This window comes from Nesoenas mayeri (assembly GCF_963082525.1).
Source record: "Nesoenas mayeri genome assembly, chromosome: 8".
Taxonomy (NCBI): domain Eukaryota; kingdom Metazoa; phylum Chordata; class Aves; order Columbiformes; family Columbidae; genus Nesoenas; species Nesoenas mayeri.
The window spans coordinates 13053463-13073245 of NC_137554.1; the positions used below are offsets into that span (position 1 = coordinate 13053463).

The following is a 19783-nucleotide window of genomic DNA, read 5'->3' on the forward strand; positions in this document are numbered from 1 at the left end:
GAAGTTCAGTAGGAAAAATCAAGAGGACAGATACAAATTGTTTTGCAATTGCTGCAAGAGCTGGTGAAACATTTTCTAACAAAGCCATTCTCTCGCTGAAAACTACAGAGCCACTAAAAATCAATGCATCTGGCGATCTGCATGAAACTTAGCAAAGCATTTTCTGTTGCAATTTCTCAGATGTTCATTATTTAATTTCATTTATGCTTTCTGCTTCGGTTTGACACGAAGCTGACAATGGTCTCACCCCGTGCTCTGCACGCTCTGTGGCTGCCCTGCCCTTGCCTTTCCCTGAGCTTCGCTGCTGCTCCCCAGTGCGACCCAGGGTCGGGGTCCACGGGTCGGTGAGGGGAACTGAGCAGAGGGTACTGCTGGTGGAGGTCCTGCACCCATCACCCTGCTCCTCCACCGGGATGGGACAAAACTGGCCTTTTACTGAGAGCCGTAGTGCTAACAAAATAAAACAAATAATGATACAACAGTAATGATAAAAGAATAAAAGCAGTGCTGCCAACTGAGGTATGCTCCTGACATAACACAAAGAAAAAGACACATGAACCAGACCAGCGTAAGACCCAAGGGACAGCCCATGTCAGAAATACTGCCCACAGTCACCCAACTGTTGCAGCCATCACAGAGGGACAAATTAGTTCCTGCCAAATTCTGCTGGGCAATCCTTCCCCCCGAAACATGCGAGTGCTTCACTTTAGGACACTGGGGCTAACTGCCCATTTATTTTGGTGCGGAGACAGATGTGTTCAACTTGAAGTCTAGTGGAAGTCTCGGTGGCTGTTTACCCAGACGCTTACAGATTTGTTGAGAGGCAGCCTCGCCTCTGCCAGCCTCAGAGGCAGCGCTACCTTTGTTTGAGCTGCTTTTAACCTCCTTAACAACAACAACCACCACAGTCAACATGACCCTGGTGCCAGAAAGCAGGAGGTGCGTGTGTGTCTATGTGTCTGTACCTGTACTTCAGCGCACGTATCGTTCTAATCATACAAAGGCAATTTGGTACATCTAAGGAGACACTGGAAGAGTGCCAACTGGCTGCTGAGTGGGGCACTGAGGTTCCTGCAGCATATTTAAAAATAAAAACATTACTGAAAAATGCAGTACAACAACTTTTCAGGTTATTTACAAAACCTGAAGCATATCTTGGACTGTTTAACAACCACATGTTGATGTAAGAAGTCCATTACAGAAAGTGAAGCACAGCTTATGAAAGTACAGCAAACTAAAAAAACCCAGATCTAAATACCTGAAAAGCTCAGATGAAGTATTTTCTTCTTCCTTTACATAACTTAGGATCATTCTTATACTATTTTGAGGTTTATCTATTTTATTTTGTCTATGTCTCTATTTTATCTAGGTCATCCAGTTGCTACTGCCTAGTAATATACAATGCTATGAACGGATATATTGAGATCCATTTACAGATAAATAAAATATATTAAAAATACAATGGCATGAACGCAAAACTTTTGTGAAACAAATAACTCAATTTTAGCAGAAAACACTGTATTTTCCTGTGGACTAGTGTGTGTATCTACACACCTATACCATATTATTATTACATATCCATATAATCTGTGTGAGTATATATATACACGCACAGTCAGTAGATATATTTCCATATTCACATATACATAAAACAGCGGATGACACGTCCCCTGATAAAAACTGTTATTTCAACACTTCAAGTGAAAAGTGTTAAAATAAATGGCTCATCACATACAGTGTGTTAAAATAAATGTTTATTTCAACACTATGTGTATCATAGCCATTTATTTCAACACTTCCCCTTTCTCAAGACTCACACAACCAAGAGCAGGAGAACTGGTAGCTCTACCTAAGGGTGGTTGAAGCACACAGCCTACTCATCTGCTTGCCATAGGATGAGTAGGAAGTTATTTGACACTTTACTTTCTCCCAGCAATAAATGGAAACTACCTACCTTGACTGTTCATGGGGATCTGCATGTGTCTGTAAGCTGGTGGGCTGTATCATCATTTGGAAAGAAGAAGGGCCATACCAGAGTCTGTTGAGATATTTGGAAAGCAAGCTGCTGCTGCCAGGGTGGCGTTGGAAAAAGCAGCAAAGTATGGTGGCTTTTGGCAATTTCACTTAGCAATTGTGGAGTTTGACACAAAGGGATCTGGGCAGACAAAGACTCTAGCAAAAACTAGAGCTGTTCATACTGAAGGCTGGATGGGATGTGATTTTTGCAGGACCAGTTATAATCCGGTGATCAAATGATGAGTTAGGAGAGAACAGCTGGGTCCCCACTCTATCGTGCTGAAAATAGTTTCTTGGGAGGATTCTTCAGCTCTCAAGATTTGCCTTTTTATTATAATACAGAAGCTGAAGGATCTTTGGTGCAGAAGCTTTCCAACTTCAGGTGGTCTCTAAAGTAGAAATACAGCCATTGGGAGTTTCATGTTGGTGCATTTAGATTAGTGTCAGCATCTGAACTTGCTCCTAGCAGCTGAGCTCGGACATGGATGCTAGCTTAACACTGGCATATAATGTAGTTTCTTTCTCTGCCTTATTTTGGGAAGAAAGCACAAGAAGTTCTGGTAGTTCCCACTGGAGCCAGAGGGCACTACGTCTTTATAGATAGTCTCTAAGGGACAGAGGCAGGATGAGGATGAGGGAATTTAAATAATGCACAAAACATGCACAAACTACAAGTCCCTTCTGAGTGATGTTTACTGTTATGTTGCCTGCAATGTTTTCTTACAGCTTTCCTCCTTTGAAAAACTCTCAAAGCATGATTAGAGATTGCCTAGGCTCCAGAAAGACAGTGTGGCCTTAAGAAGATAAACACTTGGCGGGCATTTCTCTTCTCTTTTTCTTGTACTTTTTCTTCCCTGAAATTGCAGATCTGTGTGCTGGTCTGGACAGAGCACAAATTAAACTAATGAAATGTTAGTGAAGACTTTGCAACCAGCAAACCCTGTCAGAAGACTGTTTTGCACACAGACAATGAAAAATTGAGACCACAATTTCATCAACCCACAAATAAATTCACTGCCTCAAGACAAGGCACTGCATAGTGCTAGCTGCCCATATTCAAACATCTCTCTTCCTGTAAAGTTATCTTCCCCCAGTGTCACCTTTGGCAGATAAAACACTATAATCATTTTTGCAGCAGAATGGTGTACAACGCAATGAAAGTTCTCCAGAAAAAAAAAATGTTTTCACCCTTTCACTTTCCTCAGATGTGATTAGTTCCAGAAGGAGGAGGTATCATCACTCCTTTGAAGGCACTGCAGGTTATAAGATTGGTCCTCAGAAATTGGCAACATGTAATAAAAGTGCTTTATTCCTAAACATCAATCAGTTTCAAGAATGGCAGTTGTTCATAGAATAGTAATAATGGAAATATTCGGCTAATAACTACTGTAGACATTAAAGCACTGTATGACAGACGTGCAGTGCTCATTACACAAGAACACTCTAATAATTACGGTTTTATAACTAGGTACACAAGTTTCTAAATATTTACTTCCTTTACCCTTTGGTATTTTTGTAATGAAATTTACATGACAATACCTAGCGTTCCAGAAAAGAAAAGCCCCCCCACTCCAACAGAGAGCTGATACCTTGGCTTTTGCTGAGACCTTGGCTGCACACATGATAATTTTAAAGAAAAGCTTTTTTCTTCTGTTCTTTCTTTTGAATAACCTTCACAACTATGGGAAGTTTCATGCCATTTCTTTAGCCGAGACTGTAGAGCAAGCTGAAGAGTTAATGCTTTAATGGAAAGAAAAATAATAGCACATCCGTGCTGTGTAAACTATTCATGGTATAAAGGAAGCACAAATGTTATTTGCAGAGGCCTTTACTAACTCTAGATGTATTATCAAGGGTTGGTAACTAAAACATGGTTATACCAGTCCTGCTTGTGACCAGCCACAAAACCTGATGTTGATTTCAAGATGAAATTATACACCTGTATCATAACTCTGCTTTCTGCATTAAATAAAAAAATAACAGCATTAATAGGCCTAAATACTAATTTCTTTGATATATTCAGAGGAACATAAGGTCATGCAAAGAAATTCAGTGCATTGCTCTGTCAGATCATTTTCATTGTTATCCAATGAGAGCAGCTCAGAGAGTAAGGGACTTAATTTATGTACTTACTCATCCCCTTGGCTTCCACTGAAAAAAAGTGATAGCAACACAGCTCCTAAACTACATTCACAGGTCTTCAGTGATCAAAGTAAAGGCCAATTAGTGGAAAGCCAGGGGCCCACAACCTATTTGTTGATTTCAAAATACTGATCATTACACACACTGTTGCTGCTAAACACATACCAGCTGTATCTGACACTTAGTGCCTTCTACGACAGGATATCCAAATGCTTTACAAAGGTATAGTATTTTTATCTCACAGAAGAGAAGGGGTGCAAGGAGAGGCCTGGAAATCTGTGTGTGAAGAGAGCAATTCCACTGGAGCAGAAGAGGCAGCAGTCAGCCCTCCTGCTCACGAACCCCTTGGCCCTTGGCCCAGGGTGTCATATTACCCTTTTTTTTTTAAACTGTTGATAATTTAAAGGATACCTTTTTAGAAGTATGCTTTATAAATCAACTCAAGCAGTCTCCTATTAGAATTAAATTACATACTAATGTCCTGGGTACGTTATTCTGAGCATTTTCAGGGATTAATTTTTATGCCCATTCAAATCACAGTCTCAAGAGTGGGAGTTTGGCTGCTCACAGACACGTACAGGACTGTTGTGGACTGTTGCTGTCACTCATAAAGGAATTACTTTCTCCTTCCTGTTTTTCTCCAATGTAAAATTAAACATATCTGAAAGAACTGATTCACTCTGGGGGCAGTATCTTTGGGAAAAAATGGGTTGCTTCCTTGTTGTTCTTGGTCATGCAAAATTATTAGGAATTCTGAAGGTTATTTTAAGCCATCAGAATACATACCAAAGTGAAGAGATCCCATATGCATGAGCTATCACTGACATAGTACTATGAACGGAAAGCTCAAAGAGGAAGACTTACAAAAGCATAAATGTTCCATGTGAAACTCTAACACATCTGTTCAGCATTGAAAAGGCAGCATTTAAGTGCAAAGCACTAGAGAGCTGAGACAAGGGCATTTTTGGAATCAAAACAAATGCTGGTAATTTAAGAAAATACTGTGAAGCACACCAAGACTATACAATGCTGTATATTGCACAATGCATCTGGTAATCAATCTAGTGTATAGGCTATATTTACTAGAAGCCCAAATAGGCTTAAGTCCTTTATTCAGAAATTCAAAAAGTAAACTATAAGCATTATAAACATGGTGCACTTACTATTGGAAAAAAATGTGGATTTTTCTTTTTACTTCGAGAACACAAATGAAAATTAATCTCCTTAATTATATTCCACAAAGAATACATGTCCAAGCTTCACTTTCGATCAACAGCTTTCACAGACTCACAGTTTTAGGACATGGTGTGTTCTACAGCATAAAAGATAAATGTGATTAAACTTTAAATTATTGTACATTCAATGTTTACTTCTATTTTGAAGGTTTGAAGTCATGAAGGTTTTATGCTGTCATTTGTGATTCTATACACAATACTTTACTGAAGATGTCATCAAACACAAATGTACAAGCAACCTTGCATGTACTGTGGTCCTAAATCAAATACCAATCCACAGTCACAGTATTAAAAATACAGCAGAAATTACTAATTCAAGTGGACAGTGTCACCTATAATGCCAAAATAAATGGAGTAGGATAATAGTTTTCCGACTTGGGTTACAGTGTCAATGCAGAGACTTGAGCAGTGTTAACTCACCAAGCTTGATCTTGCTTGCCAGAGCATGCTTGTCAATATTTAGCTCCCAGGGAGCACCCCATGAGTCTTTACAAAAACTAGTTTAAATACAAAATACTACAGCAGCTGCTGTGATCCTTTTTCTAACACTGAGATTAAATAGCTAAAATTTGTTTTGAGCTTTTTACACCAGGAAATGTGTGCCATACACCTACTGTAACAAGAACATGAGAAACAGCATTAAGGGATTGCAATGCTGTTATTAGGGCTCATTAAAATACAGAAAAACACCAGATGCTTTACATTAACTGATTGAAAGATATTTTAACATCAAACATACAAATATCACTTTCTCCTGTGATATCAGATTAGAAAATGGACTGGACTAAAATCACATACATCTGTGTTTTCAAAAAAGAGAAGACTACACCTGCACCAGAAATAAAATGAATCATTTACTTGTCTAATCACCAGAATTTCATTACAAAATGTAGGCACAGGCTATCTTAGGCATTTGACAGAAGCACCTAAATTAGGAATACACTAATCACAAATTTCTGATGTGCTCAGCAGAGCAAGAAAAGAACCCACCTTTGAGGATGCCCGACTTCTTACAATGACGAAGTAGAAGCTCAACAGTCTCCTAGTGAGGTGCCTGAAGTTCAGCAGGACAACCCTTGGCTGTACTCGTTAGCACATTTGCTCACAGCTGGCCCTGAGATCCCCGACAGTGAGTGCCTGTCACTAGCAGTACCTCCACAAGTCCTTGGCCTCCCTGGGGACACAGGGCTGTCCTGGCAGGAGCAGCAGCTCAGGAAGGCAACACAGGTAGCGCAAGCAGAAGAGAGCAGCACCGCTGTCTGCCTTCTCTGCCCATCTAACCTTCAGCTCAGTGTATCTTATGTGTTAGAAATAGAAATAAATAGCAAAGAACATTGGAGACAGCCCTGGAAGAAACCCAAATTTGGAAAAGAGATTGTAAGAGCAACAATTTTATTTTTTAAGACCCTTTTACCATCCTGCACTGTCTGATTTTAACAGTAAGCTGGGGATGTTCTCAGAGCTGTAAAATAGCAAGTCTGAAAGAGATATAAAGACATCAGAAATAAATCTGTATGCCAGCCCCATGGAACAAGGTAGAGCAAGACTTGGGGTCACTTCCCTGCCTCCAGCAGGGTTTACGTCCTCTCTGGACACCTGCCAAGGACTGATCCTTTAATGCATTTTTATGAGCAACAAAGATACAAACAATCTCTTCATTATTTCAACAAACCAAATGTACAACATAGCAGCAGCTTTCAAAGTATTTCTTAGGGAAAATAGGTTGCCACCAGATCCTCCTTGGAGGTCTGAATTCTTCAAATCCCACCTTCAATAAGTTCTGAAGAAGCTGGGCAATTTATAAGAAAAAGTAATTTATTTTTGAAATACCTTTTGCAATACCTTCTCCATAAGTGCTCCTGATGCACAGAATTTATCAGGGCCTAGAATCAGAAGATTTCTCTGAGTACTCCCTATTAAAATCTAAGGAGCTCTTGAGTGGGCATATATCCAAAAATCAGTGAAAATACTGTCAAAAGCTGATGGATTCAATAGGCAGGCAGCTGATGTGGCATTAACAGTGTAAGCACAGCAATAACTGACAGGGAGTAAGACAAGCTCAGTCCAGCCAAAATAAGGATCAGAGTAATCATACATAATTTTGAAAACGAATAGGTCACTCAAGAGGGCCATGAAACATATATAAACAGCAGACACAACCATACCACACTAAACCATACCTTCATCTGCATACCTGCTTGCAGAAAACCCCACAGCTTTCTCCTCATTCTGAGCTGCCTGTAACAAAGTTCTTCACAGAATCAGCCTTGCCTCAGTGCTGAGCTTGGTGTGGTATCACACATTGTACAGACAGACCTCATGTCATTAAAAACACCCTCTCTATATATCTGCCACAGCTGTGCAATGGATTTCTCATTCTGAAACAGTGGGACACTGCGCTCAACAGTCCTCACTCAGCCCTCACTTAACCCAAATCATGGTGGTTCAATCCCTGACTGTGGGTGTCCTTTGGGATTTGAACAGGACTTTAAAGATGGTTATACAGTGCTTGTTAATAGGAAAGACAATAGCAAGTATCTGGCAACACAGAAATTGCAAATTGTTCATAAAGTGGAAAACCAAATTACTACAGCAGGTTTCCTAAAAGATTTTGTAGGATATGTTTGTATATCTTGTGTGTGAGCAGCATATCTGCATAGCTTATCCTATACAATGGTGTGCTTGCCTGAAAAGAGACATTAAAATGCAGATCCCTTCACCAACTACTATATATTAGTTGCATTCTTGTGAAAGGTTAAAAAAACAAACCAAAACAAAACATTCTGATGGTTGTGAAATACTTTTATAAATGCTTCTAGCAATAACTCATCAAAGATGAGGTGATGCTCAGTGAAATACAAACCCAAGATCTACCCAGTTAAACAAATCTGCTATATTTTGTGTTCTGTATTTTATGAGTGAAGTTGGCATTAGGATTTATTCATCATTCAACTAGGATACTAAAAAATACAGCACGTTAGCAGGATTTAGGTGAATAAAGATCACAAATCATAGTTAACCGGTGGTAGAACTTTCAAAGGCTACTTTTACATAGAAGCAGGACAGCAGAAATAAGTGCTCTATGTCCTTTTGGTGCTGCAGGTTGTAAAACAATGTCTGGCTTTAAAGTTGTTCCAAGGATTTTTTTTTCCTAAACCTCCATATCTGATTGTCAAAATATCCTGCAACCAGATCAACCTCAGCAAGCACAGTTTCATGTAACTGTGAAACCTTGTCTTCAAGCCACTTCCTGACCCAGTTCTAAAACACATCAATCCAGTGTTTTGTAAGCAGCGAGAACAGTGGGAGCCAAAACATCCTTGCAGAGATGCTGAAGCCACTGAGGCTACTGAAGCTAGTGACCCCGGTGGAGGAGCTGGCATGTGATACAGAAGTTGGGATGTGTTGTCAGCAGTGGTAGTGTCCCTAGAATAATGGCAAAAAACACTAGTCATGTGGCCTAACCTTGAAGCAGAGCTGTCCCACAAAGAGAGGGAAGAACACAAGGAAGCTCTGTGCTAATAAATGTTAAATAAGAAGTCATTTCTCTGTTTCGTTGTTAGCTCATGTTTTGATGTTGTATCTATTGCATTTTTTTCTTTTTAATAAACGTGAGAATGTGTTTGTTCCTCACATAAGATAAGAACATGTCCTCCACTGAATATAGATGGGCTCTACCACCAGTATATGCTACTTGGAGACTACAGCAAATCAATATGCCAAGTAAGATATGGAAAAAAATGAACATGCTTAAGACACCCCAGGTCAGTACTCAAGGGTTTTAATCTCTGCTGATACAATTGTTAATCAGAATTGTTTACCAACTCCATCAGATTCTTGATTTTTTAGGGGGAATTACAATTAGAACTTCTGTTCTGTGAGTGACAGGTGCAGTTCATAATTTCCAGAGAAGGCGGTTATCTCATAGATCACTATCAAGTACTACCTGTATCACAAACCCTGCTGTTGATTCGAGTATGCAATAACAAGTCAGCAGAGAAGATAATTATGGGCCCTTCACAATGGACAGCAGGGATTTTGTAACACTGGTAAGTATTCACACGAATTTGGACCCTATTTCCTTTGTGAGGTCTTTCCTCTGCCTGCTGTATTGAAGCTCCCTAAACTCCCATAACCTGTATTCGAGTTTGAATCCAACACGCATGTAATACTGCAATAAACCTTTGCAGACCTCCAGGCCAACTTGAACCCACCACCTGAAATTATCTTCAGGCTCCAGCCCACCACCACACACTTAAGCCACTTAGAAGTCAGAGCGAGGCCTCTGCTCAGCCATGGATCAGCCGCCAGGACATGGCAGGGTGGGCAGCTCCCGCCACGAGCAGCCGCCTTTGAGCTCTGTGGAAGACTGGAGTTACACTGCATGTCACTACAGTCTATACTCCTCGTTCAAGCTGCATTTGGGAGTCAACAGACATTTTGACTTCCTTGTGATTATCCAGGGAGAAAGCTGTGCAAGATCAGATTCAGAGAGCTGCTGAGACTTAATGGAAAACAAACCAAGACTTCACCTGGGCTTTTCTCAATTTTTATTATTTTAACTAATGTCTATTTGAAATTCTTGATAGTATTTTAATTCCTGTGTTAGAATAAACTGAAAAGTACTTGTATTCCAAGTGTTTTTCAGATAAATAATTCATAAGATACTTAAAGCGGTTATATTTAAATGACCTCCAAAATGAATTATAGTAAGTCTTCTATGATAGAAATACATCAGTTTTCAACAGGATAACCTCCAAAAGATGACACAAAAATATTCTGAGAGATTTTTTTATGAGCTTTTGCCTAAAAGTGGAAGAGGTGATCGTAAGAAAGATACCTTCTCCCCTAGAGCTGAGCGACATGTAAAGACATTCAACTAATTCTGACAAAGACAACACAAATGGATTCAGTCTTGCTGGTATTACTGGAAGGAAAAAAATTCTGTTCCTGACTGACTTACACCTCCTCATCAGGTCATAGTTTGCATGTGGTACCTTCACCTCTACCCATTACTGTAACTTAATTTAAATACAAGCCCCTGCTACACCAGCCTGCTTTAAAATGCTTTGACTTCTCTTTTACTTTCCCTATTCATTTCCATTCTTTGTTTATCAGACTATGTCTCTAAGTTGCTAACTAAAAGAGCACTCTTCACTTAATCATGTTAATCGATGCTATTATGTGAATCGACTTCCCATTTTATCTGCCTGCACGCAGATTAAAACCACACGTTCTTTCACCCATGCCTGGGCAAGCTAGGCCACAGTCATTCTCATTTTTACCATATTATATCTGAGTAGAATTTACGATTTTGTCTGAGTCACCTTCTGACATTCCCCTTTGGTAGCCATAAGTAAGACTTGATAGCGTAACGCTTATCTGTTTATTAAAAAAACCCACTCATCTGGGAAATGAATTATTTCAGCTGGACATATTCTACATGAGCTTTGATGTAAACAGTAAATCCAGAGTGTCCAACAACAGTAGTTTAGAGATTAATCTATTTACAGGCTATTAAAACATTTTAAACATAATCAAAGCCGATTGCATTTCTAAAATCCTGTACAGACCAGCAACAGTTAATGATGATTTGATGGTTTTTAGGAGTTTGGAACAAATACTTGGCTTTTAGTCTGAGAGCAATGCTGGACATTTCTGTCTAGTGCTTGGGGGATTCAGCCAACTAACAGATACATTTGGTGAAGAATCTCATTCTAGTCATGCCCTCCCTTCCTAATTTCCCTTTTCACTGTTTTGTCGTCTTTGCCTGTTCCTCAGGGAACCGAATGATTGATAGCCTAATCCAATGACTGTATTACAGCTGCCTCAACTTGGACTCTTTTCCTTATCATTAGCAGTTAGCCTATGGTTAAATTCACAGCTCACTGCTTGGTACAGCCCCTGAGATTTAAGGGTCTGGCCTTTAGAAAATATTTAACATAAAATTGAAATCTTGACATACTGAGAATTCAGTTCTCTGTGAGGCTTCTTTAATTAATCCAATGTACTGTACCATTGTTCTATATGAGGCTGTGACATGGTGAACTGTTACTGAGGCTCACAGAGATGTGTAATTCTAAATTAAACACTCACTCACATGTACCTACACTGCATTTGTTTCCCAAGTACATGTGCATGAACGTGAAAATTTGAATTCAATCTGTAACAATAATAAAACACAAACCAATTACACTTCAAGAGTAAAGACTTTTCATTCATTTCAAGCCTGGAATGAGGTTTTTTCAAAGTAAGAGGAGGAGAAAACACAGCTTTGTTCAAATGTCGTGTGTAAAGACTCATGCTTCATTCTTTTTCCAGGACTTGTTTAATCTTTTGGTGAATGAAACCAATTATGATCATTTTTAATCAACTACAAACGGCACCTGTGCTAAAAGTGTAAAGTGTTTTCTTTGTGAGAAATAAATTGGCTGAAAAGTATTTAAAGTGAAAAAATATGCTTAGTTCTCTGACCTTATCTGGAGAATAATACTTATTTTTAAACAGCTACGGGAAGGATGTAGACCTTGATCTAAGCTGTAAACCTTTGCCCTACTTCCAGTCAGTCGATGAGCTGCAAGCTTCTATGAAAATGGCAGCTGAGTCCCAGATGAAAAATTATGCATCTCATAAACTGCTATTCTGCTGAAATGTCAAGCTATGGCAGGGCTGTACCTCAAACTCAGCACTTGGCATTTTCCTTCTGTCTGCTTTGTTGCCACGAAGCAAACATGAACAGTGAGGATTTGTGTAGGGCAGGTAGCCGGCGAGCTCCCTGTCAAAAATCTATTATTAGGGCTCTGATCTCTCCTGCACAGACCAGTGACGGCAGAACACTGAGAGAAATCAGCCTGCCGCAAGGACACCACGGAAAACAGAGGACTCTTTGTGAATCCTGACATAATCTATGCAAATAAGGGCTTTTAATGGCTGAGCTACATTTAACAGAAATAATAAAACAAAATTAAAACGTACTACAGCATATATGCTTTTTACTCGTATCCACATTGTTTTATAAATATATGTCAATGTAAAGACTCTTTAACTCTTGGTAAATATTTATACTAAACAGAAGTGCCTATGCATACATACGTTTTGTTTCCACTGATGGGCAGCTTTTCATTCATTTCTATTGACCAAAATCCACACTCCACAGTCACTGAGAGAACTGTGAGTAGGAAAGTGAATGCTCTTGAGTTTTTTTCACTTTTCTTTTAATGATATGTCATAAAAATAGAATTAAATTATTATTATAACTTCAACTTTTCCTCTTTCAATATAATTCATGCATTTCAGATTAGAATATATGCCCCTATTAATAATCTCAATTATTCATATAATATAAACAATTTATTTTAATGAAATAACACCTGCAAAGCATTCCCTTTAAAGTCAGAACTGCTGTCTGATGGTGTTTTTTTCTTAAAAAGAGAAAGATCCACTAACTTATTTCAAAAGTAACTAAAATTATCTGCCTCTGCTGGTTTCCAACAATCACACATTCCCCCATTTAATGACTGAATCTGCTATCCAGGCGCATTCTTTCTGACATCCCTTGTGGTCAGCTATGAAGTTATGACACACAACTTTCTGAATCTCTCTTCGTCTGGAAAACATACAAACAAATGTACTCAAACATGCCATGCAATATAATCCTGCAAATAATACCAAAATACTACAGAATGTAATAGCTGGACAAAGCAATAACAACACATAGACACAAGGTATTTGAATTACTACTGTAAAATACTGCAATATTTTTGTAACAAAGCACTAAAAGGATACATAGTGAGTTCACTGTTGAGAGACTTGCTTTTAACCTAAGTTTTTTACTAAGCCCAGTCTTTGGTTTTATAAATTTATTCCCCAAGGATCTGGCTTCCAGACAAAAACAAAGAAACAAACAGATGACAAAGAACAAAAAAACATGGAAATTCAAACAGAAGCACTGCTCTATTTTTCCTGCAATAGCTATCCTATTGTGCAGCAATGTGATGTGTTTTATAAAACACATCTGGAATACGGAAACACAGTATGAAAGCTCATGAAAAACTTTTTTTTCCTCTTTTTTTTCTTTTTTTGGTTGGTTGGTTGGGTTTTTTTTAATTTTAAAATACATTTAAAGGAAATGATTTAGGGAAGCATGTAGCAGCCAACAGTGTATCAACATTTATCTGGGAAACCTGGCATCTTATTCTAGTACCTTTAAGATATGTACGTTCAAAATAATTCATATTTATACAGACTAAACCATCTCTTTCACAGCCAGAGGTCATTATTCTTTGTAAGGATAAAAATCCAGCATTAGCTTCTCTTTAAGAAACAAACAATCTGCATTGCATGTGTATAGAAAGAACTTGGGGTAAAATCTCATGTATTCTGTGTTCTCAAACCTGAAATACCACTGGATCAATTCTAAAAGCTCCTTAATGGAAATCAAACTATGTCTCTAATCCTGAAAACACAGATAATAGTTGTACAGCTTGGGAAGCCATATCTTTAGTATTTTTCTTTCATCGTAAGAGCTTATTTTCTTAAACATATTTTGGAGGCTTCATTATGGCGTTTCCACTTTTTGAGTAACAGTCAGTTCTGGGAAACTTATAAAAAAAGGATGAAGACTGGGATCATCTAAGCCCAATGTTCTCTGACATAACGGGGCCACAGAAAACCACAGGGCTACCACAGCCCTTGGGCTCCGCTGAGGCTCCATGATGTCCATTAGAACTGAATTTTCATAGAAAACAACAATTTGTCAAAATTAAAGTCAAATTTTTCCTGCAAATAGTTTTGGCACCAGGATAGAGGTAGAAGACGAAGAAAAACCAGACAGATTGTACAGCGCTCAACAGTTGGAGGGTAAACTTGGAATCCAGGGGACCCAGCTGGGACCCGAGCTCATGGCTCTCCCAAGTCAGGCTTATGTGCAGGTCAGCAGGCTGTGCTAGTGTCAATGTGTATCCTGTGAGAACTGTTTCACTTTGTATGAATAATTCAATATTTGCAGGGAAGTGGAGAAGAGAGAGAGACAAATCCTACAGTCTAGTGGTCAAACATCTACCTGGGATCCTTCACTGTCAAAACCATGCAAGAAATAGAAAGGTATGAAGGAGGAAACGATGCCTCTTAGAGCTGAGCAATTTTCAGCTGATCAAAACAGATCAGAACAGGAAGGTCACTGCCCAAGCACTGACTGGGAAGAAAACATTGACTATAACAACTCAAAGCTAAATGGAGTTTGAAAGGAATCTCATTAAGTATATCCTTCTTCGAAACATTTAAAAAAAAAAAAATTAAAAAACTCGAACACGTAAGTCTGTTCTCAAAACATCTCAGGATCTGGCCATGATGTTAATATTTTTTTTTATCATTATTTTTATGTATTTTAGACAAACCACAAGTAACTACTTGTCATTTGGCAATTTAAAATGCATTGAAAAGAAATTCCCTTTTCAATGTCTCTCTTTTCTGGAAAAACAAATGACAACCCTCCTGCATAGAGCTGCTTCCACAGGAGGCAGATGAGAAAAGGAGGAAAGAGGATGTGTAGACCACGTCATATATGGAAAACCTTTCTGCAGCACACGACCATGTAGGAGCACATTTTTGAATAGCGAAGGACAGGGAAGAGTGCAAGTCAAAATGTCAGGCTGCTGCTAGACCAGGGCATTAACATGCTTTCATTATTTGCTCTTCAACAGAAATCTTCATCAAACTCAGCGGAGTGAGTTTACATTCACCTGGAGAAGGCAATTCACATGGCATTAAGAAACGTGTGGACATAGCGAATTGATAGAACTCTGAAGAACAGCTGTCTTTTAAGAGAACAACTTCCTTGAAACGTGTTCAGTCCCTGACACTGGCCCCAGAGTTGCCCAGCTGGGGTACCAGCCCCCAGCACAGTGGGCTGCTCCAACTGCCACAGCTGCCATCAGGCCCTTGCTTGTCCTCAGCCCCACCATAGGAGCCTGCAGCAAAGCCCTTCAGCAAGCAGAGACAGAGCTGCCCCTGGCCTTGTTTCAGGATGCACAGTGCTGACCTTCGCATTTTGAGCTGCAGCTGCTTACCTCCAGCTTTCTGCTGCCCTACCTCCCTCACACGCTGTGCCCCTGCAACAAAGCATGGGGGTCTTTCAGCTCGCTGGGGAGGGAATGGAAACACGGGAGCACAGGATAGGACATGGCTTTCTATGTGACATCAAGGGAGGAATGTGCCCCTGCTGCTGGTGGTGGATCCCAAGCACAGCAGGTTCTGCTTTCACTCTCTGAAGCAAAAAAACCCTTTCAGACAGAGCAGCCCCTGTACTAGCAGGCAATGCTACTGGAGGTAGAAAGTTAGCTATAATTTACGTGTGAAGAGAACGGGATAAAAGATAAGCAAGCTCAGACTGATCTGAAATCCAGATTGATCCCGCACTCCAGAAATGCTCTATTGTGAGCAATTCCTCACCAGCTGGGTGATGCTGAGGGTCATGTTTCAGACCTCACCAGTAGCCCTGGGTAAGGGGCTCTGTGCTGGGACCCCGCAGGGCCAGGGCTGCTCCCACCACACCCACCATCACACAGCACCACGGGCACCCACCCCGTAAGGCAGAGAACTCCTGCCACACTTACCAAACCTCTGCACCAAGCCAGCGTCACTGCTGGCCCAGAAAAGAACTAAAACCTGTGCAACTGGAAAAAGTCCAGAAAGCGAGATACAGTTTGGCAATGCCAGGTATCTGCTCTAGGCTTGTGCACTGGAGTACATGATAAACCAGCTGTGCTTTGCTAAAACACATGGAAAATGGACCAGACTTATTGCTTCTATAAAAGCACTGACTTTCACTTAAAAAAAATTAATTATCTCTTGAGAGGAATTATTTGAAAAAACAACAAAAACTTACTGACTCTATCAGTTAATAAAATAGAACAAGAAATTTAAGCAAATAAAAATAGGAAACCAATAGTTTACACTGTGAAGAGACTTTCATGCCAGGACCACAGAGCACTTCCCAGCAAGCCTGTAGGCATGTTAGTAGTGTTACTGCCATTTCACAGACAGGAGAAATAAAGCACGGAAAGGTCAAGTGCCTGGCTGCAGGCCACAGGGCTGAGCCCCAGCACAGCCAGGAACAGACCTCAGCAGAACAGCCACCCTGCCCCTTGCTCTGACAAGATGACAGGCTCTCCCATTTGTTGTCTTCTTGTACACATGCTAGCTCCCTTGATTTAAAATTGCTTTCCTGCTTCTGTATATTTGTATATTGCTATACCATGATCACTGAGCAGAAAGTATTGCAATGCATTGCAGAGCCTATTGACTTTATTGGCTCTGTGGCTTTCTTTTGCGCAATGAGTTGTGGGATTGGGACCTAGCAATGTCAATTATCAGCAAGAAACCTTTATGTATTTGTCTGCAACAATATGCTTCTTCAAAACATAATAAATTGACAGCACTTCCGGTGGTTTTCATATTTTTTAAATAACCAGATTTGTGTCATAGGTAATGGTGGACCTTAAAATGACATTTTCCCTCTCCTCTGATACATGTTACACTTCAGGGAAAAAACACATTTTTATACTTACACACATACATATATATAAAAATAAAAGAAACAAAGAACTTTTCCTCAGATCCCATTTATAACAGGATTCTACACTGCAGAAATGCTGATATGTCCCCCCCTTATAGCTGAGCATCCAGGTGCCACGGTAATTTGTGCTATATACATGTTTTAAATTTGTGACATAAGAGACACACTTTTCATAATGCAGTCATTTTATAGATTTTATTAGACAGACTTATGGTAGAAAGGAATATTCAGAAATTGTAACTTAAATGAGAAAATGGGAATGGTGTTACTTATATAAAATACTACTGCAATAGTTCTTTTATTAATTTTTAATGCACAGCACCCACTGTGACCTCCTTTATTCTTTTCCTGTCAACATGGCAGGCTGGAGAAATTGAAATGGGCTGTAGCTGTTCTCTTCTTGTTCCCCTCTTCCTCCCATTTTGCATAATATTAAAATATAACATCATATTGGACTGTCACCGTGAAATAATCATTATGCAATAGGCATAATGATTTCTTCTGATTGTTATCTCTTCCTTGCTTTTCAGCACTCTCTAAAAAATTCCAAATTCCTTGTAGTTATCTAAGGCAACAAGGCAATTTTCCACTGAATACACTCGTCTGAATTAAAGTTTGTTTAAAAGGTATCTTTTGCTACATTTCTTACGGTTCTGTAAGGATAACACAAGTCACATAAAATAAGGCATTTTTTGCCTGTCTGGTCTCCTCTGATTAGGTTTTTGGGGTTGAGGTGGGAGGTGGTTCTGATAAAATAGTGCTTGACTCAAGCAGGAGGATACTATTACCTCTGTTATGTATATTTACTGCTACCTCTGTCACCAAGGAGACTAATCTCCATACCAGTAAAGTCAAGGAGCTCACAGTATTGTCTTTGCAAGGCCAAGTTCATGTTGTCACAGCAACAGAGTGCACAGGGTCAATAGATTAATACATTAGTGTGCACAGGCACTGAACTGAAGTGTAAAAGTTTTGCTGCTGGTTTTAAAATTAAACTGTGAAGCAGGACTTGGAAATATGGCCTACACAAGATATTATTGTACATCTCAAGGAATACGCTACAAAAATACACATATATTTGCCTAATATAGTCTATCATTTTTATCACAGTGGGAAGAGGAGGAAATAACCTCCTGGGAAGAGGTGCACTCTGCGGGAAGGAGAAAGGAAGGCTGGAGTTTTGGCTATGAAACATACACTGCATTTGGATTGTTGATATTTCCCCCTGCAATGCCCTTTCATTAGCCTCTGTCTAACGTGGGGCCTGACAATTGTGACAGAATGAAAAATCTGAGGAAAAGCAAGGGTCATGAGAGAAGAGATTTCCTTCCCTCTCCAGTGACCCTATCACAGTATTCTGATGCAGTGCTTTACCATTAAGGAAAGGGCAACCCAAGAGCCTTCACACTTAATCTGTTCCGTCTGTCATGACTATTAGAAACATTGACCAGCAGTGAGCTTTAAGGACTCAGTGCGGCTGCAGACATGATATTCTAGCCCACTACAAGGACCTCCTGATGTTTTGAAAGCCTCCAAGGAAGTACCATGCATCAAAAAGGGCAACACCTACCTGACACGCCACCATATGTGGTCCTCAGTCCTGCACCAACTGCTGGCCAAGGTGTGCTGTCTGCTTTCAGTCCCATCAGTCCTGACACGGTGTTGGTGGCTGTAACACCATCTGCGCCACCTGTGAAACAAAAGGTCAGTCACTTTTTGTTAAATCATGAGTATAAGAACAACAGAGGAAAAAAATACAACAGAAAAACTGTGAAACTGTGAAATAACTAGAAATTCAAATAAACAGCTAAAGACAGAAAGCAAGAAACTGTAAGGGGATGCACAGAAAGGTCCTTAGGACCAGTCCAGGGCTGATAAATTTAACACCAGCTTCAAGGCAGGCTGCATCAGTTGAAAGAGCTGTAAGGGCTGGGAAACACGGGCTGACAGGCAGATCTCTGCCCTTCAGCTGTGTGGGACAGAACCTGCTACGGTGGTTGTTCAACACCTGGAGGTACCCCACCACTGAGGTCACCCCCTCCAAGCTGATGACACCAACTCTGCTTCGATGCAGCCAGCCCATATTCTCATTTCTCATTGCGAGAAGCAAGACGAAATGAACAATGTGACAGAGAAATGATCACCACAGTTCTAAGTGATGGATTAATACACCTACTTGCAAACTAATTTCCTGCCATGTTGCACTTTTAGGTCTGAGGAAAAAAAAGAAATAGATATGTACCTTTAAATGGTGTATTTCCATTTTCTCAGGACACACACACACCATTTCACTACTAAACATAGGAAGAGGGGAATTTATAGTGGTACAGTAAACATATAACTATGACAGAAATAGGAGCATGCAGACAATCACGTGCACCTACATGTATAATTAATTGTTAACAGTCTAATATGGTTCTCTTCATATATTGCTGTATTCTAGAAGCACAGGCAAAATTAGGAAGCCTTTGATCACTGTGGTTATTCTAAACACATCAAATAAACTATTTTCACATTAGTTTCTGCTGTTAATTGTTATTATTCCAGTAACTCCCCTATCTTACCCCATCCATCAAATTAGTAAATGTGCACAGCTTGTGCACTGGAGTCGGTTACCTTCCTGGGCAGCCATCGCAATATTCACAATATCAGTGACATTTGGGGTCAGCTTGGCAAAGAAAGGAATCTGAACAGCTTGTCTAACCCAACGGCAGATGTTCCGTACCAGCTCTGGATCCTGTTCAAATAGGTCAGATAAATATAGAACATAATTAAAAGTAATAGGAACAAAAGGTATATCAAGGAAATAGAAAAC

General features: G+C 39.7%; 1 protein-coding gene across 1 annotated transcript in view; it reads right to left on the reverse strand.

Moving 5' to 3' along the window:
* Positions 1–19783, reverse strand: part of DPYD (dihydropyrimidine dehydrogenase) — a gene marked incomplete at its 5' end in the record, with an annotated part of 297412 nt that overhangs the window by 26757 nt on the left and 250872 nt on the right. Inside the window, 2 exons of the mRNA XM_080348775.1 lie at positions 18539–18658; positions 19585–19705. Of these exons, the coding sequence (XP_080204901.1) occupies positions 18539–18658; positions 19585–19705 (241 nt within the window). The remainder of the gene's footprint in view (positions 1–18538; positions 18659–19584; positions 19706–19783) is intronic.